A 26,750-nucleotide genomic window follows, 5' to 3' on the forward strand; every position below is an offset into this window, starting at 1 on the left:
CCCAGGGCCTTTGCACTTCCTGTTCCTTGGAACTGAATTGTTCTTTCCCTCAAATATCCACATTTGGCTCCTTACCTGTATGTCACCTGATTGCAAGGGCCCTCCCTGACCACGCTGTGTTACCTGTTTTCTTTTTCCTCCTGTCACTTATCACTCTCTGGCATTATCTGTTTTTCAGTTTGTTTCTTGCCCATTTTGTCCCCCACTAGAATGTCCGCTCCACAAAGGCAGGGACTTTTGTCTGTTTCGTTCACTGTTGTATCCTTGGCACTTTGAAAAGAATGTGGCCATTAGTAGGTACCCAGTGAATGTTGTTGAATGAATGCTTACTGTGTGAGGTGCCTTATACAAGTGTCCAGTGTAGCAGATGGAGGTAAGCTGTAGACCGAGCTCTTGAATTTTCCGGGGATGGGAAGACCAGGGACCGACCAAACAGTCATGCCCTGGGTGCATGATTACAGGCTAGCGTGTGATGGTCCAGAGGGTGGCTCCTCCTACCTAGGCCTTGTCCATGCTCCAGAGGCTATGTGCTGTATCTAAGGACCGCAGCTGATAGTTGAGGGATTGGCTGGTCCCTCCAAGGCTGAGCTTTTTGCAGGGGTCTGCTGGGGGAAGTTCCAGTGCCATCTCTTGTAAGACATATATGTCCTTTTCTTCCAGGCCTTGGGATTTTTGCTGTGGATCGTCTGCTGGGCAGACCTCTTCTACTCTTTCTGGGAAAGAAGTTGGGGCAAATTCCTGGCCCCAGTGTTTCTGGTCAGCCCAACCCTCTTGGGCATCACCATGGTAAGTGGGAGCTAGCTATCCGCCAGGCACCGTGGAGGCCAAAATTAGTGGCCAGCGTGTAGAAATGAGAACATCTCACAATAAAAATCCAAAACTCTGGCTTTTCTTGAAAAATTCAAAGATGGCAACCCCAGCCTCATAGTCTTCTGGAGCAACAATCAGCCAGAGCTGAGAGATGAGTACAGCCTTTAAAGGGGGCATGTGCCATGCACTTGGCTGCAGTCTTCCCTGTGCCCTGTTGCCCTCCTTTGCCCCTGAGGCTGATGGTGGGCACCACCTTTGTTGTCCCGGCTGTGTTCTGTTCTCGTACTGGCTGGCTCAGCCGTTTATGTTAAAGTCTGGGACCTAAAGGCCTCTTGAGCTTTCAGCCTCTGGCTTAAGGGCTGGGATGCCAAGCTGAATAGGAAACTATCCTGCCCGACAGGGGTCCATTATTGTGTGGGAAACACAGCCAGGGTAACAGCTTTCTTACAGCTTAAGTCCTTAATGTGTGCCTGGCACCATTCTTGGTGATTTACATGTCTTGAAATTAGAAATTAGAATTCATCTATTCTCAGAACAACCTTGTGCCCCTCTGGCAGGGGAGGGGACTAGGGCATAGAGGCATCCTCAGGGTCATGGAGCTAATACAAAGCTGAGCGGGGGGTGGTCGCTGCAGAGGCCGTGGTTTTAGCGCCCGCGTGCCACAGTGATGTGCTCTGAATTAAGGGCCCTTCCTGCATGTGCACCCCATACCTTGGTTCTCGGAGAAGCCTGGAAAGTTCTCAGCGAGCCTAGCCCTTGCATGTTGGAGAATGAGGAGGGAAGTGGGTTCGGGGCAGGATGTTTTGAGCTGGGAGAGCAGTGTGTCCAAGGAAGGGTTAGAGGCTGGGGATGAAGGAGTGGTCATCTGTGGAGTAGGAATGTGGAGTGGGGCTTCAGGGGGTGGACAGCAGAGGTGACAGAAGATGGGAAAGGAAAGGCAAGTTGGAACCAGATTTTGGAGGGCTGTGGATCTTTTTTTTTTTTTTTTTTTTAAGATTTTATTTGAGAGAGAGAGAGAGAGAGAACGTAAGCAGGGGGAGTGGGAGAGGGAGAAGCAGGCTCCCTGCTGAGCAAGGAGCCTGATGTGGGGCTCGATCCCAAGGCTCTGGGATCATGACCTGAGCCAAAGGCAACTGCTTAACCAACTGAGCTGTCCAGGCGTCCTGTGGGCCATGAATCTTTATTATGCTTGTTAACAGTCCTGATCCCTTTACATATTAACTCATTTGGGGATTTTTGCTCATTATCCCTATGTTCATAGATAAGCACGTTGAGACACAGAGAAATGAAGGAACTGATCCAAGGTCACACAGCCAGTAAGTGGCAGAACCGACTTCACACCCCAGGGTCTGCTCCACTGTTTGTGGGGTTCTTTGCCAAAACCTGGCTCTCCCTGTGGGCTTTGTTCACCTCTGTGTCCCCATAGCCGGGCACCATGCCTTGCATGTAATAAGCACTCCATAAATGTGTCAAGGGAGTTGGCAAATGAAGAGCTTGATTTTGCTGGCCTGAAATTTGGGCAAGAAGGTGTAAAGGTGGACTGGGTTTGGCTGGAGTGGCTCGTGGTTCCTAAATTTTCCCTGTTCCTGGTCTTCTGATTCTTCATTCATGAGTATGTCTGTGATGCTGGGGACACGGGTGTGATGGGCTGAGGGTCACCGGGCTTTATGCCATTTGAGGCTCTGAGCTAGCTAAGAGGTGAACTGGCCTGTGAGAGCCTCAGTGTCTCTCTTCCCCTGTGGGCTCCATGACGGAGTGAAGGATCGGCCCTGCTGTTCGTGCTACAGTGACATTCTCTCTACACCCCCGGGGGCAGGGGTATACAGGCACCAGGGCTATGGGATGAGAGCAGCCAGCAGATTGCCAGGAATTGGAGATAAGATAGACACGGTTCCTGCCCTCACGGAGCATATGTCCAGTTGTGCAAACAAATACTCAACGACCGATTCCCCCAAAAGGCACAAAGTGTTTGCTCTTGTGCAGAGTGCCATGGGGTGAAGTTTGGCGAATGTTTTTGGTCTGGGGGCTAAGGAAGAAGGGGTGATGGAGCTGAGGCTAAACGATGAGCATGATGTTAAAAAGTTGAAGAGGCTGGGGGCAGAGGACTGTCCAATTGGAGAGAATAGCACGTACAAAAGTCCTAGGGTCAGAGGGAGAAATGGGGGGGGTGGCCTGTGTGGCTGAGGGAGTAAGGAAGGTAGCGGGGACGGCAAGAAGGGCAGAGGCCTGACCCCGTAGGACCTTGAGCTTCAGGGTGAGTGGGTTTTGTTTTGTTTTGTTTTGCATTCGCAAACGTGGGTTCTAAAACTTTTTCTGTGCCACGGGCCCCTTTCTCCTTTGCCAGTCAGGTCTGAGGATCATGCTCCTAACATAAATACAAAGGATCGCAAAGGAAACCCAGCATACACACATGTATGAAGATTTTGTGATGACATCCGTGTTTTTACTTGAGGTGTAATTTAGATATGGTAAAATTCACTTTTTTTAAAAAAGAAGATAAGTTCATGAGTTGTGATAAACCCACACTGTCATGTAACTACCAGCTCCACAGTTGAGATCCAGAACAGTCCCATCCCCCTAAAAAGTTCCCTCGTGCTGCCCCCGCTTTGTGGTCAGCCCCTCCCTCCACACCCCCATCCCCTGGCAACCGTGGGTGTGTTTTCTGTCCCTATCACTTTGCCTTTTCCAGAATGTCACGTGAATGGCACCATGCTGGCTGGGGCTGTTTGAGGCTAACTTCTCAGACCTGCAGTTCAGCCGCCTTGTGTGTGTCCAGAGATGTTTTGTTTGTTTGTTTTTAAGTTGCTCTGTGGGTTTGATGGCATGGTTTCACCACACAGTGTTTATCCATTGTTCAGGCGCAGGGCCCTGGGTTTGGAAAACCAACTGTATTTAAACACAGTTAGCAAAAGATTAAAAAAAACAAGGGAAAAATATATGTGCACTTCAAATCGATATCTACCAGTGGATAGGAATGCTTCTGAATTTCCAAGTTGTGATGAGCGTACGTGATCGTGGGAGACATCTTCACCTATATATTTTCAGATACAATTTCTAATGGTGACAGGGCCCCAGGTACCGCTGATGTTGTGCAGTTTATTGCCTTCACTCAGTGACCGGTGGTGCTGATTTGAGCGAAAGCGAAGATGTAATTGTTCTCCCGTCCAAGTTCACGGACCTCTGGGTTCTAGCCACAGCCTGTCCTTGGACCCCAGGTTAAAACAGGGAGACGTTTGGAGCAAGGGTGTGGCATGCCTGGCTCTGTGTATTGAAAAGCCGACTGTAGCCTCTGAGTGGAGAACAGATTGTATTATTGGGGCAAGAGGGGAAGCTGGGAGGCCAGTGGGGGGCCCATGGGGTCACGCAGTGCGAGGGGAGGGGGCTGGGGCCAGGGGGAGTGGTGGGTAAACTGAGGATCAGTCCTGGTGGCAGGGCCAGTGAGAGCTGCTGATGGATTAAATGTGCAGAGTGAGGGAGATAGGGGTCCCCCCCAAGGAGGATGGATGAGGGCAGACGGGTGGATATGCTTCTGGGGAGTAAGGGCAGGTACCGTGGGTGACCTTTAGCTCCTCAGAAGTCTGGCTCATGACCGGCTTTGGGGATGGGCCTCGGGAGGCCAGCTCTGCTTGTCCGGGGAGTGACCGTGACCTTTCTCCTTCTTTGTCTTTCTTTCTCCTCCTTCTCGCTTATTTTCTCTCCCTGATCGTTAAGTCATGTGTGAAATGGAGTGAGAGCCTCAGGTATCAGGAATAAAAGAAAATCCCAGCCTCCCCCACCCACCGTCATTCTAATAAAGTTCCCTGCAGATGAGATGTATAAATGTAGGCAGATGACAGAACCTTCATCTCCTTATGAAAGACCAGTCTTCACTGTTGCCCAGAGGAGAATATAATTAGTCTCTGTCAGGGCTGGGAGTACCTGTAAATGAAGGGTCGGTCCACTGCCTGTTTTTGTAAATAAAGTTTTATTGGCACTCAGCGATGCCCATTCATTCAGGAAAAAGTGTGCCTCTCTCTTGTAAACTGAGTTTCCCTCCGGCTCTGCCATCCTGTCCCACATCTATACACAGTCTCCTTAAATTCCCACCACTTCCATGTTACATGCTGTAGTTAGAGGCATCGGAGGCTCAGAGGAGGTCAGTGACTTGTCCAGGGTCACCCAGCAAGGCAAGAGCAGGGCTGGCACTGGAGCTGGGTCCTCCCCAGGCTGTTTTTTGGCACCACTGAGCTGAGGGCAGCCCTACTCCAGGCCTAACATCTGCCAGGACTGTGGGGGCCTGGGGCCTGGTCTTCTGACAAATCCTGTTGTATGCTTCTCTCTCGCAGCTGCTTGCTACCTTTTTGATTCAGCTCGAGAGAAGGAAGGGAGTCCAGTCCTCGGGGATCATGCTCACTTTCTGGCTTATAGCCCTACTGTGTGCCCTTGCCATCTTGCGATCCAAAATCATGACTGCCTTAAAAGAGGTAAGTGGTGGCCTTATTCCACATCTTCCCGCAGCGGCCCCTTGGCAGGGATGCTTGTTCCTTCCAGCTTACGTCGCCATGGGAACCAGAGGATGGGTGCTACCCGGGCCCAGCTTCTTAACCAGGGATTTCCCTAGCTCATCCAGCCTTTGTTCTAGAACCTTCTTTCCTCAGGGCCCCACTTAGTTATGTAGCTTCAGGGGCCCAGGGATGGGAGCCACAGGCAAATGCACATCACCCTCTGAGCCTCTGTCGGTAGTAAACAGCAAGGCAATTCAGCTCTAGTTACCATCAGTCTGGAACAGAGCTGAGTGGGGAGTGGTGTTTGCAGAGCGGCTGCCCCCCTGCGGGGCCCGATACCTGTCCCCGTGTTACCTCGGTGCCATCAGCCGCCACTCTGGCTAAGAAGTGGTTCACATTGGCTACCATACACCGCTCCCAGGAAATCGGAGGAGCGTGCTTTTTTAGACGCTACCCTGCTGTTCTCTGCCACCTTCAAGCCAGTCGGTATCTTGAGCATTTATTGAGTACCTGTGGTGTTCAGTACAGGCGGTCTTTGTACTCAGGGCAGCTGACCTGTATTGAGGTCATGTTTCCAAGGTGCCAGGCAGGGACGAAGTATTTTTTTTTTTTTTTTCCATGAGTAATCCTATTGACGGCTCACGATTATTCCGATGGGGTTTCTGAGCCTCAGCACTAATTAACATTTTGGGCCCAAGACGTCTTTGTTGTAAGGGGCTGTCCTGACCTTTGTAGGATGTTTGGGGGGTGGGGGTGGCATCCGAGGCCTCCACCCACTGGGTGTCAGGAGCGGTGCCCAAGTCAGGGTGAACAGAAATGTCTCTAGATACTACCGGGTGTTCCCTGGGAGGCAACATCGCCCCCGACTGAGAACTGCTGATCCGTTTATAGAAACTGAAATGCAGAAAGGTTGAGTGAGCTGGCAACATCGGGGGCCGGTACAAAGAGACAGGCCTTGAATGTGGGCCTGCTTCACTCCCACGCCCGAGCCTCCCTTCACCACGTGGGCCACCCTCACGGGGTATCGGGGACCACACCGTGATGTAACTGCCTCTCTCCTGTTGGGGGAGGTGGCTCAGGGCAGGAGAGCTTGTTTCTGGGTCTGCAGCCCGCTCCCCTACCCCGGCCTCTGCAGGCTGCTTTCAGAAAGTGATCTTCTCTTCCTTCCTCCGCTCACGTTTAGGATGCTGAAATCGACGTGTTTCGCGATGTCACTTTCTACATTTACTTTTCCCTCGTGCTGATGCAGCTCGTGCTGTCCTGTTTCTCGGACCGACCACCCCTGTTCTCTGAAACCATCCACGACCCCGTAAGTGTGATCAGAGACACGTGTGTGTGTGTGCACGCGCACGTGAGAAAAATATTGCACTGTGCAAGCTCCCGTGGGTTAGACATCTGTGCCAATATCGTCCATCTGGGATCTCATTCCATTTCCCCAAAGGCCCAGAGAGAGGTTGTATCATCATCCCACTCTACAGATGGAAAAATAGAGGCCTAGCTTTGGCTAGGGGGACTTAAGGAGGGAATTGAATTTATAATTGTAAACTGCTGTGTCTTGCAGGCATGTAGGTTTTCTCATTTGATTGCCATAGTGACTTTAGAACATGTGAGCAAACATTTAAAAGTTAGGAAATTTCCCATAAATTCTAACTATGCAGGTTTTCTAGAAAAACGAGAAGTTCTGGCAGTGTTCGGACCATTATCCCCCACAGCTGCGGTTTGACCTCAGCTGGGGCGCCTGGCCCTACTTTACTGCAATCCCCACCACTCCCTCTTGCATTATATAGTCTTGCTTCTTTTACGGTCTGTGCCTGGCCCCTGGGGGATTTGAGTTGGAGACCCTTGGTTTGTTCTGTCTGTTGGAGACACATGGAAATTCTGTATGTACCCGTGGATATGAGTGGGTGGGGTGGAGAAACAGCCAGTCTTCCTGCTGATGGAATAAAGGGGGACATAGTCCTTCACCACGGCTGCCTCTGTTCTTCCTCTCTGTTGCCCTCTCTTCCTTCCTCCTTCCCCGTCTCCCTCCTCCTCCCCCTTCTTCCCTCCCTCTTTCCATCCGGTGCCACGTACCAGGCCCCGATCTGGGCACAGGACTGTGGCAGTGAATAAAGCAGTTCTTGTCCACCATGGGGGTGGGTGGGAGAGGGGCGGATGAACAGTAACCCAGGAGCCAAGTATTATCAGTCAGGTGGCAGTAAATCCTGAGGAGGAGAAGAAAGCCTGGAAAGGAAATTGATATGTTGGTTGAAGGTCATGGGTAGTTTCGAAGTGATAGGAGCCATCAGGGAAGGCCTCCCTCATGAAACTTCACTGGAGCGAGGGAGCGAGCTGAGCAGATACCCAGGGGAAGAGGGGTCCAGGCAGAGGGCTGGCAAGTAGTGCAAAGGCCCTGGGGAAGGAGCTGCCGTGAAATGTCAGGGGAGCCGCAGGAAAGGCCAGTGTGGCTGGAACAGCGAGAGGCCAGAGACGGCTAAGACACGGCATCTCACATGTGGGGACAGTTGCCTGTGTTCGCCTGAGCCATTGGGTTTTATTCTGAGTGGGAGGGGAAGCTTTGGAGCATTTATTTGACGCTTTGTTTGTGGTTAGTCAGCTGTTAACTGGGGAAATTGCAGCAGGGGCAGTTTTCAGCTGCTGTGGTTCTGTTGGGTTTGGCCTGCGCCTCAGCAAAAGGCCGAGGCTGCCTTTGTGGGTGGTGAAGGCACCTGTGGGGAATTGGCATGGAGGAGGTTGACACTTGCCAACGTGTTTGTTCGAAACCAGTGTCTTGGTGTGCATTCTGAGAGGCTCCAATCTTGGACTTCCCTGCTCAAGGAGGAACGGTGTTGGAGAAATTTGCAGTGTGTGTGTGTGTGTGTGTGTGTGTGTGCGCGCGCGCGCGCGCGCGCGCATGCGCATGTATGTTTGTGCACATAGGTGTGTGTGCAGGTTTTTGTATGTGTGCATGTGCATATGTTTTTGGTCACATGTTTGCACGAAAATGTGTCTGTGTGTGCATATGTGCATTCGTGTGTTCTTGTGTTCTTGTGCGTGTGTATGTGTTTGCGTGTGTATAAAGTTCACAAGGGCAGCAACCATGCCTGGGACACCCATTGGATCCCAGCTCACGCCTGGCATGGAGGAAGGGCTCAGATGTCTATGGCTTGGGGTCTCCTGTGCCTCAGTGTTTGTGTACATGGCCGTGGCGTGTCCCCATCAGGAAACATGTATTAAATGTCCGCCTGTGCTTTCAAGCTGGAGAGCGCATGCCGAACAAGTCAGACCCACCCGAGGGACGGCGGACCCTGGGTTGCTCTGAGGGTCAGCTGAGCCTGAGAGAAGCTGGCAGGGCGGCCTGGAGCTCGACTGGCTCCTCAGGTTCCCTGTAAGACCTGGAAAGCCACCCTCCACGGGGGACGGTCTCAGGTGCTCTATGGGGGAGGGAGTTTCTGATTTCTGGTTCCCTCTGGGGATTTGGATAAAGTTCCTTTAGCTTCTTGCCCGGGTGCTCGCAGAGCTGGCTTCTTCGTCCTGTTGTGTTTTCTGTGTTCCCAGCAGCTGGGGCCTGGGGCCTGCTCTGCCACGCCCAGGGCCTGGGACACCCTGACTCTTGTGCCCAGCCATTCTTTTTTTCATGAGGAACCTAAGCTTAGAGAAGATGGTCGGCCTGTTAGACCCTAACTTACACCCTGAATCTGATGGTGGAAGCAACAGGGTGTCACGGAAGAGGAGCCTCCGGTTGGGGTTGGGTAGACCCCGGGGCTCCCTTTAGCCCTTCAGTAGACATTCGTTAAGCATCTGTTGGATACGGTGCTTGGTTCTGGGGACACAGCAGGGTGTGAAGTCGATGTGGTTCGTGCCTCACTACAGTTATCTATGACTCCGTGACAAACCACCTCGAATTTGGTTCCAAGAAACAGTAGTTTATTATTAGGTTTCATAGTCCTGGGCGTCGCCCGGGCCAGCTGGGCGGCTCCCCCATGGGGTCTCTCCGACAGTAGCCACCCTCGCTCCCGTGTCTGGTGGTTAGTGCCGGCCCCTGGCCTGAGCCTCCGATGGACTTGACAGTCCATGTCTTGGTGGCCTGGGTGACGTCACGGTGGGGCTGCTCGTGTCTGAGAGCGAGTGTTCCTAGACAGCCAGGTGGAAGCTGTGTCACCGCTTATGACCCAGTCCCAGACATCCCGTAGTGTCACTCCTGCCACTCTCTCAGTGGAGGCCATCCCGAAAGTCGGCCTGGGTTCGGCGGGTGGGGACACAGCCCCCACCTCTAGATGGGGGAGAGGTCAGGTCTCGTCCTAAGAAGAGCTTGTGGGATGGCACATGATGTCTGGCCGTCTTTGGACAGTGCAGTCTACGGGGTACCCTCAGGAAGCTTGTGGCCTTGCAGGGAACAGCCATCGAATGGGCGAGCGGACAAACAGCCGTGTAACTCCAGTCGCGATGAAGCCTGGGAAGCCTGAGAATCAGGGTCTAGGACTTAGATTTGTGACCTCAGGCAAGTCCCTCCTCCTTCCAGGACCTCAGTGCCCCCTTCTTGAAAATGGGTTGAGGCCCCTTTGGAGGCTCCATTTGGCGCAGCCCCTTCCCACTGGGATCTGAGGCCTGATCTGAGGCCTGATCAGGGGAGGGACACACTGTTAGGTGCTTTCTCTGCCTGTCTCCCCTTCATCCTCAGGGCTTGCATCACACTGGAGCCCCAGAGATGCAGAGAGCCTAGCCCCAGCTGCTCTCCTGAGGTCAGAGCTGCGGTCATACGTTGCTTGTCCTCGGAGGGAGCGGTCAGCCATGCCCCCGGGGTGGCCCGGCCTGCGCGGGAGCCGGCAGCGCTGGGCTTCTCCGGGCTCTGTCTTGCTGAGTCACTGAAGCCGGTGTCCTCCCCAGCTGGCCCTGTGCCCTTTGCATGACTCAGACGTCTGTTCTGGCCTTGGTTTTTTGGTGGGGCTGCTCACCTCTCTCCTCCAGGCCCTGGGCTGCCTGGAATCTGGGAGTGGCTGACCAAGCCTCACGGGGCTCTCTTGAGGTTCCTGTCTGGCCCCCGCCTGTGATCCTTCCACTTGCTGGTCCCAAGCCTCCTGCTTAGGGTGGGGCGGGTGCAGGAGGGTGTTTCCATTTGCACTTGGAGGTGTCAAGGGCTAATGTGGTCCTAGCATAGACTTCTCAAAGTGGGGTCTTCAGACCAGCTCCATCAGCATTCCCCAGGTGCTGTTAGAAATGCAGAGTCTTAGGCCGGTTGAGCCCTGCTGGGTCAGAGTCTCGTTTTAACAAGATCCACGGGTGGTTCACGGTTGAAAAGCATTGGTTTAGCACATTCAGGAAAATTGCTCAGTTCATTTGGCGTAAGAAGTATTTTTAGCCCTGTCCATAAATATGGAATATATTTCCCCCCCAATATATTGCTGTGAGCATGTCAAACTCACAGAAAAGTTGAAAGAATGACACAATGAATACCCATCTACTCACCAGTCCGATTTCACAGTTAACATTTTGCTAACCTTGCTTGATCACGTATCTGGCCGACCAGCCGACCAACCGACCAGCCAGCCTACTAGCCGACCGGCTAATTTTTTTTTTTGGTATCTGAAACTTACTTTGAAATCCTTAGGATCCTTCCCCCAGACACTTCACCGTGCAAACCATGAGCTAGAGTTCCATATCTGTTTAACAGTTCTGATTTTCTTTCTTTCTCTTTTTTTTTTTTAAAGATTTTATTTATTTATTTGAGAGAGAGAGAGAAAGCACATGAGAGGGGGGAGGGTCAGAGGGAGAAGCAGACTCCCCGCCGAGCAGGGAGCCCGATGCGGGACTCGATCCCGGGACTCCGGGATCATGACCTGAGCCGAAGGCAGTCACTTAACCAACTGAGCCACCCAGGCGCCCCAACAGTTCTGATTTTCTTAAAGCAGAATTTACATAGTGAAATGCCTGAATCTGAGGTTACCGTTTGATGTTTGCTGACAGACGAGTCACCCAAGGCCCTGTTGAGATCTAGAACATTACCAGGACCCCCAGAAAGTTCCCTGCTGCCCCTCCTGGTCAGTCTGTGCCCCGCACAGCCCAGAGGCAGCCACAGAGCTTGGACTGTTTATGAAAGCGTCGTAAACTCCGTGTTGAAGGCTTTTCTCCTTTATGCTGTTGGTCGTTAGTAATTCGGTGTGGGGTGGGGACGGGTGGTGCTCGGTGCTCAGCCAGACTGTGAGGACCGAAATGAACAAACCTGACCATTGAGGAGAGGCCTGTGTCCAAGAAATGAGAGGCCGTTGGCCAGGCCAATAAGGCTGCGCGGGAAGGTGCTCCCGGCGGAGGACCGAGCATGTGCAGAGATCCAGCCGTATAAAGGAACTTGTGGGTGTTTGGGAACTGCATGATCTGCTTGGCTGGGTTGCACGGGCCAAGGAGCCGAGCGTGCAAAATCACGGGTAGGATTGTGTGTCACCATGAGGACTTGCGATCTTGACCCGATGGAAGATTCTCAGCGTGGGGAGTGACATGCTCAGGTTGGAGGTGTTTTGGAAGACCCGCCTTCCCCCCCACCCCCCCCGGCTGAAAGGAGGAGGGTGCGTGGGACACAGAGAGGTTGGTGACACAGCCATTCCAGTGGCGCAGGCGGGTCAGGAGGGAGGCTGAGCCATACAGTGACCCTCTGCGGTGTTGTGGGTTTTTTTGTTTTTGTTTTTTAACTTAGTCCTTTCGAAGCATCTCGATGAGGCAGGACTGTGAGTCTCCCCTCATTGTACAGATGCAAGTATGGAGGGCCAGAGTGGTGGAGGGTCTTGCCTAAGATCAAAAGCCCTTCTCCTGGGTTAGCACAGCTGAGTGTGCATCACCTGGGAGGCCTGGTAAACCACCGACCGCTGAGCCCCACCCCCAGAGGCTCTGCATCAGTAGGTCTTGGTGGGACCCAAGCCTTTGCTTCTCTAACCACTTCCCAGGCACCCTGGCTGCTGGTGATGGGGGGCCACATCGGAGCACCCCCGCCCTAAGCTGTGTTAATGTATCATACACCCCCTTACTGCAGGACGTGAAGGCAGTGCAGAGTGGGAATTTGCCAGCAGGAAACCAAAAAAAAAAACAAAAAACCAGAAATCAACACCAGAAGAGAGGTGCGGGGACCCCGAGAATGTGTGACAAGAAGGCCAGAGTGCCGAAGGACCCAGACAAGGTCCCCAAACTGCCCGGTGTGAGCTCATGAATGACCCATCCTTAAAGAACCAGTGCTTGGGACTGTTGTACCAAATCGGTTTAAGCCGCATGGTTTCTGGCCAAATCGGCCAGTGCCAGATACAGATGCCAAGGAATGTAGCTTTCTCTCTGTGTTGCCTATATCAGACGTTCTTCTCCCCCTGCCCTTCCTCCAGGGCTTGTCTGAATTTTTCTCCTTTCTGAGTGACTGGGAGCCCCGTTATTAAGTCTCCTCCTTCCTGGGACGGGAGTTACTCTGCTCCAGCCTCAGTGGCTGGGAGGCCCCGAGCTGGCAGCTTCGAGAATGTTCTGCTTGGTTTCGGTTGAATGGGATGCCTTCTGGGTTCTCATCCAGCACCCATGCCCTTCGTTTTTCTTCTTTAGTTATCAGTTCTCGACTACTTCAGAATTCGAGTTGTCTGTGATCATATAAGGCCTTCCTTCGATGTCACATAGGGACTTCCAGAAACCAGCTCTCCAACTTAGAGATTTCCTTCTCTGTGCTGGTGACGCGGGCCGTCTCTCGGCGTGATGTGGCTTCTCGTAATCTGAAAATCCCTGTTTGGACGCCAAGGAGGGAGGAGGCGAATTGGACAAAGCTCTTGGAGCATGCAAATTAGAAACTGTGAAATGTTCTTGTTAATAAGGCGATCTCGTTGCGTTTGCCGGGAGAATTTTCTTGCAGCAGCTGGGATTTTTCCTGGCCAGAGTAAGGATTAATCTTTTCCCTCTGGGCTGTCGTTTCTTAGGGTCTCAGGGGGTACGACTCCATTTGTATCCAGGAGGGTGGGAAGGGAATGAATTTGCCTTCAATTCCGCAGTCGGAATTGGTTGCTTCGTTCCTGCCCGTGGCTGGAGTTGCCAGATTTTGAGAGAATGCCAGGATTTGGGGACCTCTCCTGTGTGCATGCGCCTAGCACCCTGCTGTCTGCACCCCGTCTCCTTGCAAATGAGGAAGAAATGTACCGCGTGTGGGTGGATGAATTTGGACACCGCCCTGCCTCCTTCAGGCTGACGCAGCCCGTCACAGGCATAGGGCTTGGGGGTCTTGTTGAGCTGGACACGGGCTGCAGCTCAGCCCCCGCCTGCCCCTCTGCTGGGCATCTCTGTGCAAGGTCTGTAACTCGCACAGCGATGCTCCATGTCGATGCCAAGACTGAGAGAAGACCGGGTTTGGAGGCAAAAGGCCGTCATTGAAGCTCTGGTTTCTGCCTTAGTGACCCCCGTTTCAGGGTGTTGTGAGCTCTGATGTGAGCGGAGCTTAGCCAGCTTTCTCTGTAAAGAGCCAGACAGTAAATGTTTCCGGCTTTGTGGACCCCGTACGTAGCTTGTGTTGCAACTACTCACCTCAGCCATCGTGGCTCAAAAGCAGACAGTATGTAAAAGTAGACGGTATGTAAATGAGCAGGCATCACTGTGTGCCAGTCACACCTTATTGACAAGCCGCCAGCCTGTGGGCCTTTCTTTGCCAACCCTTGTGTAAAGCACCTGGGACGGTGCTCGGTGTGTCGTGGGGTTGCGAGAAATGGAAGACGTTATTATTCTGTTTCGGATTTTGGTATTAATACCATTAATACTGTTTCTTCCAGCTTTCACTCTGTGCCAGGTATTATTCTAAGGAATCTTATAACATGCTTCATCTCGTTTAATCTCCGCACCAGGTAACTTGGCCAAGGTCCCACAGCTGGTAAGTGGCAGGACTGGGATTCAGAGCCTCCCTCTGATCTCCTTGCTGTTTGCTGCCTCACGCATAAGCAGGCCCCCGGCCCCCAGCCTTCTCTGGCACCTTCATTTTTCTTCTTTGTTGTGACTCTCCCATTGATACTTAGATGTTTATTCACATCGGTTTGCTAATTGTCCATCTCCCCCTTCCCCGGTGGGAAGCGGTATCAGGTGGGGACCTCGCCTTCTTGTCTCGTGCATAGCTCTGTCCCCAGCCCTTAGCTACCTCCTGGCACCTAAGCAGGCCCTCCCTAAATATTTGCTCAAGAAATAAATGAGTCATTGTCAGCTGTGCCCCACCCCCTTCCACTTCCCCTTCCCCACTGGGACCCCACCTTTTCACACTGGGGTGGAATTGGGCTATAGTTGAGGTGCATTTGAGGTTGACCTGATAACCCACCCACCACCAGCCTCCAGAGCAAATGCCCCCGCCTCCCCCTCGAATAATGTTGCCACCCTGGGTTGAGAAAGTTCCAGCTTACAACACAGTCCCGTGGACTCATTTCATTTGTCCCTCCTCATAGTCGTGTGAGGTAGGCTGAGCAGCCTGACACACCGCTCCCATCTCCCAGATTCGAAAACCAAGGCTTTGAGGTGGAGTGACTTGCCCAGGTCATTCAGTGAGAAAATGGCATCCCTGGGATTTGAACCCTGGCTCCAAAGTCTGAACTTACCTGCTTCAGGTTGGTCTGGAACACAGGTCTTTGAGGCAAACAGTGTCTGATTTCCTTATTAAAAATCTCCTGAGGCCAGGGCCCCAGCCTAGAGGCACTGATTTAAGCTGGTCTGGGGTGGGACCCTGGCCCACCCGTGTTCAACGAGCTCCCCAGGTTGGACTCTGGTGCAGGCAGGGCTGGGAACCTCCTGACACCCCCCTGTGGCCCCAGAGTGGAGCCCAGCGGTTCTGGGCCCAGGATGCGTGTTTGCGTCACTGGGGAAGCTTTTCGTTTAGCTTTTTATGATGGAAGCTTCCCCATGTGTACAGAAGTAGCAGCGTATAATAGACTGCCACAGACTCTTTCTTTACCCTGCCCCCTGCTGTGTAAACACTTCAGTACATATCTCTGAAAGATAGGGATTTAAACATATTCGGTAACTTTTTATTTTGAAACAACTTGACTTACCAAAGGTTGCAGAAATAGTAGAATTCCTGTCTGCCCTTCACCCAGCTCTCCCCAGTGAGAATATCTGAAAGATAAGGATTTTAAACAGTACAACAATGACACCAGTCTCTGGCCTAAAAGCATTCATAATAATCCTTGGGTATCTCCCAAGTGTTCCAATAATCCACTGTGGTTGCAAAATGGCGCATTGTCTTAATGTTCTGTCATTCATTCTTTGTTTATTAGCTGGACTATTTTTTTAGCGGGGGAGGGGCCGAGGGGTAGAAGGAGAGAGAGAGAGAATCTCAGGCTCCACACCCAGCGCAGAGCCCTATGTGGGGCTCGATCTCATGACCCTGAGATCATGACCTGAGCCGAGATCATGACCTGAGCCGAAATCAGGAGTTGGACGCTTAACCCACTGAGCCACCCAGGCGCCCTGGTTGGACTATTTCTATGCAAAGACACTTCCCCTCATCTCTTTGGTCACCCTGTGGTGAAGTTCATTTAGAAAAGGTGGAGGACATCCTTGTCTCCTGCCCTTGCTCTGTTTTCTCAGATAGCGGCTTGGTTCACATGTGTCTTTTCATGAACGACACCAAGGGGTTGCCCTTTTTTTTTTTTTTTCAGTGTCATTGTGAGATTGTGTCTTTAAACATATGTGATCGTCACAGTCCCTTCTATTTACTATCCTGACCGCGGCTCACATCGTCCCTTTTTGGGCAAGTTGGGAGCCACTTCTGGTTGCTTCTGAGGCTTTGTGTCTTTAGCTTCCATGGTAACAGGTGTGACAAGACATTTGCGGCTTATCTGGGACATTTCCTGCCAAGCCACTTTGCCAAGGAGACTCTGGGAGTAAAAAACAAGCACAAAAACTTGATGCTCTGGTCCCACCCCATACTAGCTTGATCAGAATCTCTGGGAGGTGGGGACCAGGTACGGTGTTGTTTTTAAAGCACCTGCAGCCTGGTTGGAAAACCACTGTGGTAGAACGTGTTTGCTTGTTGGACTCTCCAAGGCCGTCTTTGAAAAATGCTGGAACGCGGAGCGGCCTCCTCTGTTAGAGACCTCAACATTGTGTGGTGACCCCCACCCCTTCACTGAAAGTGCATTTCAGAATATAGACCTGAATGTATCAGCGTGGAAAGTCAGCCCTTGTGTGTGGTCTCAGAGGCTCCGTGTTGACATCCCTTTCCTGGGGTGGGGGGTGGGGGTGGGGTGTGTGTGTGTGTGTTGGAGCTCCTCTCTGTGCCTCTGGGAAAGAGGTTCTTTGAGAGCTTGCTTGGAATGTGTTGATGATTTCCCTTTGCCCTTGGGATGAAGACCAGAATCCCTTATATGGCCTCCAGTGAGGACTGCTCAGCCCCTTCTTGGTTCCCAGTGTAGGTTATTCTCCCTTCTGCCACAGGACCTTTGCACACGTGCTCTCGCTGCTGAGACTGCCTTGCTCCTCCCCTTTCCTTGTTATCCTTTAGTCAGTTTTCAGACCCCAGCTCAGGCACTCCTTCTCTGACCTTTGTCAGCTGGATCAGACTCCATCCGCTTATTGGCTCTCTTGCTGTGATCTCACTAAGATACCGTGACCTCACTGGTATACTGACCTAACTTCAGGGGACGATCCTCATCGCAGTTGTGGTTTTGTGTTTGCTCACAGGACCATTTGATTAATGTCTCTTTCTGAACCCTGTTAGGGGCTCCCAGTCTGTGTCCACTGCTTCTAGCTGGGGGAGCCTGGCAAGGTCATTCCGGTCCCTCTGCTCGTCTGTTTCTTTAGCTCCAAAGTGAGGATGATGCTTTTAACTACTTCTTGGGTGGTCTCATTAAATGAGATGATTTGTGTAAAGCACTTACAGCAGAGCTAGCTAGTAGAGAAGTTAGCAGGTGTTACTATTACTCCAGGACACTTCCGCCTTCCTGAAGGTGGGGATTGTGTCTGCTCAGATTTATATACATGGTGCTGGACACGTAGCAGGTGCTCAGAAAATATTTGTTGAATGAATGAGTGAAACAGAAATAATAGTAATTACCACCCTCGTAAGGTTCTGTGAGGATACAGGATAATGCTAGCATTTTGTAGAGTGCCTGGCACGTAGTTGGTGCTCAGACAATATGTGTTGAATGATTGCAATCAGTGAATGAAGGGGGTAACATGGGCGGATATGGGCCGCACCACACTCACCGGGTTGCTGTGGGAATGAATATAATGCAGGGTGGGTAAGTGGCACGCTATACCACTTTTGCACATAGTAGACAGGAAATATTTCCTGGATGAAACTGGGGAGCTGCCATGTGTTTCTTGGGAGGTTCTTGGGGATCAGGAGAGAAACCCTTCTGGCGTGAGTCATCGGCGTGCGGTGGCTGCTGGTCCTTTGGAGGGTAAGACCGCTCTGCTCAGCTGCTTGTTTCCGAGCGCCGGCCTAGATGAGAAGTTTAATCAATCATTTCCTGTTTGCTCCCACCCTCTGTGTTCTCTCCACCAGAATCCCTGCCCGGAATCCAGCGCCTCCTTCCTTTCCAGAGTCACCTTCTGGTGGATCACAGGGTAAGGCCAGGCCGGTGCCTTGGGCCCGCTGTCCCTCCGTCACCCCTCACCCGTGTGCTGAGCGTGGCTGCCCTGGGCCCAGGGCTCAGACACCGACCCTGTGCCCGCGTGCACGGACTCGATGTGTGACCACAGACGGCTTGCGCCTCTGTGCACGGCTTCACCCGGGGCACTTAGAAACCGTGCGCTCTTGGTTTTTGGATTTGGGTTTTTTGTTTGTTTGTTTGTTTTTGACATCAGGTGTAATTACGGTTGTTGGCATTGTTTCAGAGAAATGAAATTGCCATTAGAAAAATAATACCCGTGACCCATAAGAAATGTGGGTAAGAGAAACATGCATAGATCCACAACCAAAAACACCTGAGGCAACACTCACTTTAAGCTCTCTTCTTGTCCGTTTTGCCTGCACATTTCTTTCTGCACATGGTCAGCATCTTACCCAGGATTATATGAATCCTTTTTCCCCTCATAAGCATGGTTCCTTGTCTTTATAAACTTTGCGCAGACATCTTTTTTTTTTTTTTAATTAAATATTGTTCAAATTAACAGTTAAGGAACATCTCTGGGACGGTTGGGGTAGTTTGAGTGTGGTCCGCAGGTCATGTCATCCTTGCTCCTATTTCTGATTTTGATGAATCGCTCTCTGGCTTCTGTGAAAGCATGCCCCTTTTTTAGGGGGATTCACACTAACATTGAGGGGTGCAGGTGTGTCGAGTCTACAGCCTACTCTGAAGCGGTTCAGAAAAAGTCTGTATGTGTATGTTGATAGTTAGAGACAGAATAGTACAGCAGATGTGGCAAAATGTTAGCAGCGGTGAGCAGGGGGAGGTAGGAATTCTTTGTGCAATGCGTGTGATTTTTCTGTACGTTTGGTATTATTTCAAAACAACAAGTTAAAATGATAGGTTTACTCTCTATTATGAAAGTGCCCAAACACGTAGAAAGACTAGTCTGATCAAGCTTAATGAACTTATCACTCAGATTTGACAATGATTAATGCTTTGCCCCTGAGTCTTAAAAACAGTTTTTTTTTTTTTTTTTAAAGTAAATGGGAGCCATTGTAAAAGCTGTATCCTGAATATTCTGTGTCTTTAAAAAATGAAGCTGTGCTTCCTGGGCGACGTAACAGAATTAGCAGTGATGACGTAATGTGCCCAAATGTCCCATGCGTATTGCGATTTTCCCAAGTGCGTGCTGCCATCGTGACGGCGGGTGTGGGCAGCGAGGGTCGTCGTCCTCTTCCTCCCGACTCTCATCGCCTCCCCCTGCTCTTTTGGCCCCAGGCTGATGGTCCGGGGCTACCGCCAGCCCCTGGAGAGCACCGATCTCTGGTCCCTGAATAAGGAGGACACATCAGAACAAGTTGTGCCCGTTTTGGTAAAGAACTGGAAGAAGGAGTGTGCCAAATCCAAAAGGTAAGTGTGAGCCTCTTGCCACAGGGGAGAGCCGGGCACTCTCTGGGACCACGCAGTCACCCCTTTCCTGCCACCAGGGAATGGTGGCAGCATCACCTCTTATTAGCTTCATGGTCCTGGGCGAGCTGCTTCGCTCTTCCCAGCCACGGTTGGCTCATCTGCGAGATCCAGGAAGAGTCTTCCATGTAGCTAAGGCAGTGGATAGACAAGAAGAGCAAAAGACGTGCATCGAGAGGCTATTGATGCCGTTTGCTTGGGCCCTTGGCAAGTGCGTGCCTGGGGCGCGCGACCCCACCCGCCTGAGACAGCGCCACCTTGCCTGTCTCCCGGAGAGTGTCTAGCATCCTGAGTTCTTGCTCTTCTCAATGTTTTGGCTTCAACACACCAAGCCCATCACTTCAGCAGGTGTTCTGCCAAAGAATCCCCCACCAAGGGTGTTTTGACTGTGCTGGATTTAAAAATAAAATAGACTCCAGTTTTTAGAGCAGAAAGTACAGAGAGTTCTGTGTACCCCCTTCCTCCACACGTGCATCGCCTCCTTCATTATCAGTGTCCCCCAGCAGAAAGGGACGTTTGTCAGAAGTGATGAACCTACGCTGATGCATTATGATCACCCCCGAGCCCATAGTTTACATTATGGCTCACATTTGGTGTCCTGAATCTTATTTATGTATCTTTTTTTAAGATGTTTTATTTATTTATTTATTAGAGTATGTGCACAAGCAGGGGGAGCAGCAGGCAGAGGGAGAAGCAGGCTCCCCGCGGAGCAGGGAGCCCGATGCAGGGCTCGGTCCCAGGACCCCGGGATCATGACCTGAGCTGAAGGCAGACGCTTCACCGACAGCCACCCAGGCGCCCCGGTATCCTGCGTTTTAGACACTCCTCCCGTTGTTAGCTGCGTGCCATCACGTGACGTCTGTCATCAGGTTGTTTTGGGAATTAGGCCGGGGCCTCTGCAGCACATACTTGATTTCATCAAATCTAAGACGTCCTCAGTTACATGAAACAGCATTGTATTACGTGCCGGTAAGAAAGTAAAGTGGCTGTTACAGGAGGGTAGGTCATTGGACTTGGCGTGTGTCCTGTGTCCAGAGGAGGCAGTTGAGAACTTGTGAGTGACGTGGGGATGGTAGAGGGTGGTAGTAGGAGCAGAACCAAAAGTGGCTGTCATTACTCCTGCGGTTTTATGGGGTGGGCCTGTTGTTGACCTCTTAGCACTGGCTGCCAGTGGGGCCAGCCTGGTGTGTTGGATCTCCCACAGAGCAGTTGTCCTTCCAGGAGAAAAACCTTGGACTTGAGGTCCAGTTGCCAGAACACCCAGGTTATAGATCTTCGATCAGGCCTGGCTTGGGGGGTGGGAACTGGGGACATTCGTACTGTTGGCTACTAGAACACCAGCAGAGGCCCTTGTGATGCTGAGCTGGTGGCCCATTCGGGGTGGCCACGGACACAGGAGACGTTGTCTTAGGGGAGGCAGGTTGAGTGTAAGGCTCTGTAGGCGGGCATCGTGAGATGGGCGGTGTTCTGTGCACATAGAGCTCCACCTAAATCTTGTGCCCATGACCCAGTTGGAGGTTCTCAGGCAGAGGCGGCTCCCTGGTTCTATTCCCAGCCTGGCTGGTGGCATCCTTCTTGATGAGCAGGTTGCTGCAGATGGTGTGGGAGAGGTTGCCCCGGAGGCTCCATGGAAGGAGGACCAGGCTTGAACAAGAAGCCCTGTCTATCCCCGGCCTGGCCCTTAACTGATTCATTCAGCAGATTTCATGTCTCCTGCTACTGTGTGGTCTGTTCAGGCCCTCTGCGTTCAGAAAGTGGCACCAAACAGGCTCCTTGTTGGGGGCCACCTTACATTCCATATAGGAGACAGGACAGCAGTCGAACATACGCTGACGGGGAAAGTTTTGGAGAGTGTTAGGTTTTAGGAGATTATAGCAGGGAGGTGGGACAGGAGTGGTTGAGGAAGCTGATAGAGAAGCTGTGGTTGGGGATGGCCTCTCAGAAGGTGACATTGGAGCAAAAGTTCGTATTGAAGGAGGTAGTGAGCCGCATGTGTAGGAAGGGCTTTATGGTTAGAGGGGACAGCTCATGCAAAGGTCCTGAGGTAGAGGTGAGTCCGGCGTGCTTATGGAGAAGGCGGGGTTGGGGGGTGGGCAGCGTGGCCCGAGTGGAGTGTGTGAGGGGCAGAATGGAAGGAGGTAAGGTAGGAGAAGCATTTGCAGGGGTCTCATCGGCCATGCTAGTGAGTTCAGGTTTGATCCTAAGTGCAGTGAGAAGTCAGAGGTGGGTTATGCAGGCCAGTGGCATGTCCTGAGTTTTGTTTTATAACCAGCGGGGCTGCCCTGGGGAAAGTGAGAGGGGGGGCAGGGAGACCAGGGTGGGGGCCTTAGGGGCTGTCCCTCGGGTCCCTTAATGCCCCAGAGCCTCTGTTTTGTGCTCAGAGGGTTTTCTGACAGTTCACGGAGATAAACATCATCTGAGAAGCCCTGTCATGGTCCTGGGTAAACTCTGGGCAGGTAATACCATACAAGTTGTGTTGATTCATCTGGATGCGGAACCAGGCTGGGCGTTCCCATCTTGCCTGGGAGGACGGGGTGAGCCCTGGCTCCTCGGGCTCCAACATGGGCCACCCCTAGAGGCACTGGCTCTCTCAATACCTCTGCCTTTAGGGGTTCTCAGCTTGGGGGTTCACTGCCTTGGGTCACTGGCAGATGGGTCCTTCGCTCTGTGTCCAGAGTCACAAACCAGATCTGGCACCTGTAACCCCTGTGGACGTGGTGGGCGAAGGGAAGGTCCTGTTTTCAGCTGGGATTTCTTGGTGTGGCCCCTTGTGGCCAGGCCTCTTCACTTAGCTAGGGAACAGCCTGCAGGTGGGAGGGAGAAGTTACCGAGGGGCCCTGGCGGGCCTTGGGGGGGGGGGGGGGGGGGGTGGATATGTTTACCATCTTGATTTTGTGGACAGTTTTACAGGTGTGTGTATCCATATAGGTCAAAACTCATCAATTCGTACATTCCCAATATGTGCAATTGAGCATACATCAGTTATACCTCAATAAGGCTCTGTGTGTGTGTGTGTGTCTGTGTGTATGGCAGAAAACGTGCTTAAAGAAGGGGTGACTTTTTTTTTTCTTTAAAGATTTTATTCATTTGACAGAACAAGCAGGGGGAGCTGCAGGGGGAGAGAGAGAAGCAGGCTCCCCACTGAGCAGGGAGCCCTATGGGGGGCTTCATCCCAGGACTCTGGGTTCATGACCTGAGCCAAAGGCAGATGCTTAACCGACTGAGCCACCCAGGCGCCCCCAGAGTGGCCATTTTTGCTTACTTGTCTCTCTTTTGTAAAGAAATGCAGACAGAAAATAACAAAAAAACAACACAAAGCGCCAGCATGCACGTGCTGAACGGTGGTTCTGAACCTTGCAGACTCACTGTTGCCTTGAATACAAAGATTTTCTGACATCAATACAGTTACTTTCAGATAATGTATCAATAAAAATAGCCCACCCATATAGCTAAAAATTTAAAAATTAACAAAATGCTCTCACTAGACTTTAAGGGAAAACGGAAACAAGGGATTTGTAATGAGACAACATGTATTTCAGTGAGTAAATTCTCAGGCGCGCGCTGGGAGAACAGAACGGAGAGTCGCTGCTTGTCCCAAAGTGGAGGGTTCCCTGTGACAGCTGCAAATCCCTCCAGATCTCCAGAACCATGGTCAGTCGCCCTCACAGAAGAGGTTTTGCAGAGTTGTGGCCAACGCTTAGCAAAGTTCTGAACGAAATGCAGTCACCCCTTCGTTTCAATAATAGTTGCATTCCTGAAAAAAATTCAAGGTATATTGAAGCTTGCAAGAACAACAAAATACACACTATGGATTTATGTCTGAAAACAGAGTTAGTAATTTCAGGCAGGTTTTTCAACCTACACGGATTCTTGTTGAGCTCTTTTTTGGGGGACCGAAGTTCTGTAGGTCACAGAAGGTCTAGTATCTGGCTCAGTCTTGACAATCCGAGAATGTGGCATTTACAAAACAACCCCCTTTGAGAAGCTCTGTTTTTGAGGAACAGAAAGCACTGAAAAAACTTGAGAAAAGGGTAGGGTAGTTGGGGGAAAGCTTGAGTCATTTGCATTCATAAGCAACATGTTTAAAATCCTGCCAGGGCTACCCAGGGGCTAGGGTGGGGTGGGAGGGGGACCCTTGCCACTCCCTCTGTGGTTCCAGAAACTATCATTCTGTATATCCTTAGCGCTAAGCAGAGTGAAAATATGCACCAAGTTTGTAAAATCCATTTTTTGCAAGTGTAGGTCAAGTCTGCCTTTCCATATTATACTGGATATTTATTATGGGTCAAAGACCATGATGCTCAGAAGACATCCAGAAATGTAGAAATTTCAGTTGTGCTAAGACTTTTTTAAGTTTGAGATTTGGCCTTTCCTAAAGCCTTCATGACAAATGACAGAGTCCTCAGCGCCTCGCTGCTCTTTCGTAGGTTCAGGCCTCCTGCAGTCTGCTTCCAGTCCTGTTCAGGTTACCCTGAGGTTCTCGCCTGTTCAAGAAAGGGTTGCCAAACCTCATTTCCAATCCTTAGCTCCAGGCCTTGTTCATCCTGTTCCCCCTGCCTGGAGCATCCTTTCCTTCTCCTGATTCTCTCATCCTGCAGGGCACTGCTTTGATGTCACCTCCTCTGGGAAAGCCCCCATGATAGCACCAGTAAGAGTCTGGTGAAGTCATGTTTGCTAATCCTTTCCTCTCATGAGGCTCTGTGATGGTAGGGCTCTGTCCAGAGTTTGACCCAGAACATGTGTTTAGTTCATTGGTGGACAAGTGACTGATGGGCATCTTTGCACACATTGGAGTCTGATCTACTCAGAAAGGCCCTTTTTCTCCCCAGCCTTCAGCTTACCTACCCTTTTCTGTTCCCTTGCTCTGGACAGTTTTCCCCTGACTCAGACTTTTTCCCTCCAACTTTCCTTTCCCCTCCCAGCCAGAGCTTACAGATGCCCGGCTTGCTTCCTCTCCCCTCCTGGAGCACTTCCCTCCTTTGTAGGCCTCTTGTTCATGGGATAGTTTTCTTTCTTGTCTTGGCCTTAGCTGATCCTTCTTAACATTCTTGACCTTGACCTTGTCCACCCAGGCCTGAGCTTTCCTCCTCTCTGCTTGCCCGAGACCTTCTCCCTGACCCTTTGGCACCTGTCTCTTGGCCATTGGAAACAGCCCTGGGTTACCAGCAGCCCACGCAGGCCCAGGGCCAGGTCTGGCTTAGGAAGTGGTACAGAGAATGGACGGGGCAGGCTGAGCCACTCCCTTCCTCTTCGCCTGGCCCTCTTTCTTCCTTGCCAAGGAGGTCTGTGTGTGCTAAAAGGAATTATACTAAAAATCCCAGTCAGAAAAGGGCAGCTTTAGGGCAGGTCATTAAAGGGAGTAGGGAAGATCGTGCACGGTGACATTGGCAATGTGGTTGGTGGAATAATGCACACACAAAGATGTCCATGTCTTGGTCCCTACAACCTTATATCGCAAAGGCAAAGGGCCTGATATGATCACTGGGTCCTTGTAAAAGGAGACAGGAGGTCAGGGGGGCGGGGAGTGCTCTGCAGCTGCAACTGGCTTTTAATCGGAGGGAAGGGGCCACAAGCCTGGGAATGTAGGAGGCTTCTAGAAGTTGGAAAAGACCAGGAAACAGATTAGAAGGAATGTAACCCTGTGGGCCCCCTTCAGATTTCTGACCCCCGGAACTTTGAGACAATAAATTTGTGTTGCTTTAAGCCACTGTTTGTGGTAATTTGTTACAGCACACATAGGAAGTTATACAACTTCACACAGAGTTTAGGTTTTTTTCTGGATGCAGCGGGAAGCCATGAGTTGAAGTAGGGGGATGATGTGTTTTTAGGAAGGTCCCATGGGCTGCTGTGCAGGAGCTTGGCTGTCAGGGAACAAGAGTGGGAGGAAATGAGGGAGCAGGGAGGAGGCCCTGGTGGTGGTCATTTGCATGGGTCACAGGCTGTGGACATGGACAGAGTGGATGGACGCCCACACATGTCCTGGGTTGGGATGGATGGGACACACACCTGATCAACCCCAGAGCCTGGAGGAGATTCCCATATTTCTGGTCCTTTTCTAGGGTGGGGAGTGAGCTGAGGCAGATTGGAAGGCTGTGGTTGGCAAGAGAAAGTGTCAGGTGGTTTAAATAGTCAAGTGTGTGGCATCGACGTGACAAGGGAGAGCCTTCTGAAATTGAATGCTGTTCAATATACTTATGCCATGGAAGGATCCTGTAAATTGCTAATGTTTGGTTAGGTGAGGATGAAGCATGTGTTTTGGTGGTGTAGCCCATGTCCGGCCATTTGAAGATGTTGACTTTAATTTGGGAGACAAGCTAGGAGGTATGTCCGTTGTGTAATCCATTACCTGAAACCTAGCAGCTGAAAATGACAGTGAACATTTACTCTCTCACATAGTTTCTCTGGGTCAGGGATCCAGCCTAGCAGGGTGGTTCTGGCTCAGCGCCTCCTAAAGTTGCACTCAGCATGTCAGCTGGGGCCGCATCATCTGAAGGCTCGACTGGGGCTGTAGGCCCTGCTTTCAGGTTGCACATGGCTAGTAAGTCAAGGTTGGCTCTTGGCAATGTCTCATCATGGGGGCTCCTCCGGTATCATCCTCACATGGCTGTTGGCTTTGTCTAGAGGGAATGACCCAAGAGAGGGCAAGACAGAAGCCACTGTGTTTTCTATGACCTAATCTTGAAAGTGGCACGCACTCCATTGTTTCTGCTATATCCTCCTCCGAGTGGGAGGGGACTGCATAGGGGCCAGTGCGAGGGCTCCAGTTTCTCACATCCTTGCAGACACTTGTTATTATCTGCTTTTTGATGATAACACCTTGTGGGTGTGAAATAATACCTTACTGTGGTTTTGGTTTGTGTTTCCCTGATGACGAATGATGTCAAGCAACATTTCATGGCCATTTGCCTATCTTCTTTGCCCCTTTTTAAATTGGTCTTTTTTTTTTTCCTTATTGTGTGGTAAGAGTTCTTGACATGCTCTGGTTACAAGTCCCTTATCAGATATTTCATTTGCAAATATTTTCTCATCCTGTGGGTTGTCTTTTCACTTCCTGATTTTGTCTTTTGAAACACATTTTTTTATTTTGACAAAGTCCAGGTGATCTTATTTTTTCTTCTATTGCTTGTACTTTTGGTGTCGTATTTCAGAATCCATTGTCAGATGCAAGGTCATGAAGATTTTTCACCTTTCCTTATTTATTTATTTACTTGTTTATTTGGGAGAGAGCGAGAGTATGCATGCATGTGTGCAAGCTGGGGGAGGGGTAGAGGGAAAGAGAGAATCTCACGCAAACTCCCTGCTGAGCATGGAGCGTGACGTGGGGCTCGATCTCACAACCCCGAGATCATGAACTGAGCCGACATCAAGAGTTGAATGCTTAACCGACTGAGCCACCCAGGTGCCCCTCACTTGTTTCCTTCTAAGAGTGTTGTAGTTGTAATTCTGTGTTTAG

The 26,750-nt window shown here is 51.2% G+C and overlaps 1 protein-coding gene across 2 annotated transcripts in view; it reads left to right on the plus strand.

The window, feature by feature from the left end:
• The window catches only part of ABCC1 (ATP binding cassette subfamily C member 1), a 126,794-nt gene that overhangs the window by 39,776 nt on the left and 60,268 nt on the right, over positions 1 to 26,750 (plus strand). For both annotated transcript variants that reach the window (XR_004297883.1, XM_032392185.1), the window contains exons 3-7: positions 661 to 786; positions 5,136 to 5,273; positions 6,478 to 6,603; positions 17,764 to 17,825; positions 19,109 to 19,240. Coding sequence is in view for 1 of the 2 variants with exons in the window: in XM_032392185.1 (XP_032248076.1) it covers positions 661 to 786; positions 5,136 to 5,273; positions 6,478 to 6,603; positions 17,764 to 17,825; positions 19,109 to 19,240 (584 nt within the window). In the remaining variant the exon portion in view is untranslated. The remainder of the gene's footprint in view (positions 1 to 660; positions 787 to 5,135; positions 5,274 to 6,477; positions 6,604 to 17,763; positions 17,826 to 19,108; positions 19,241 to 26,750) is intronic.

Source organism: Phoca vitulina, unplaced genomic scaffold (assembly GCF_004348235.1).
Source record: "Phoca vitulina isolate PV1807 unplaced genomic scaffold, GSC_HSeal_1.0 scaffold66, whole genome shotgun sequence".
Lineage (NCBI taxonomy): Eukaryota > Metazoa > Chordata > Mammalia > Carnivora > Phocidae > Phoca > Phoca vitulina.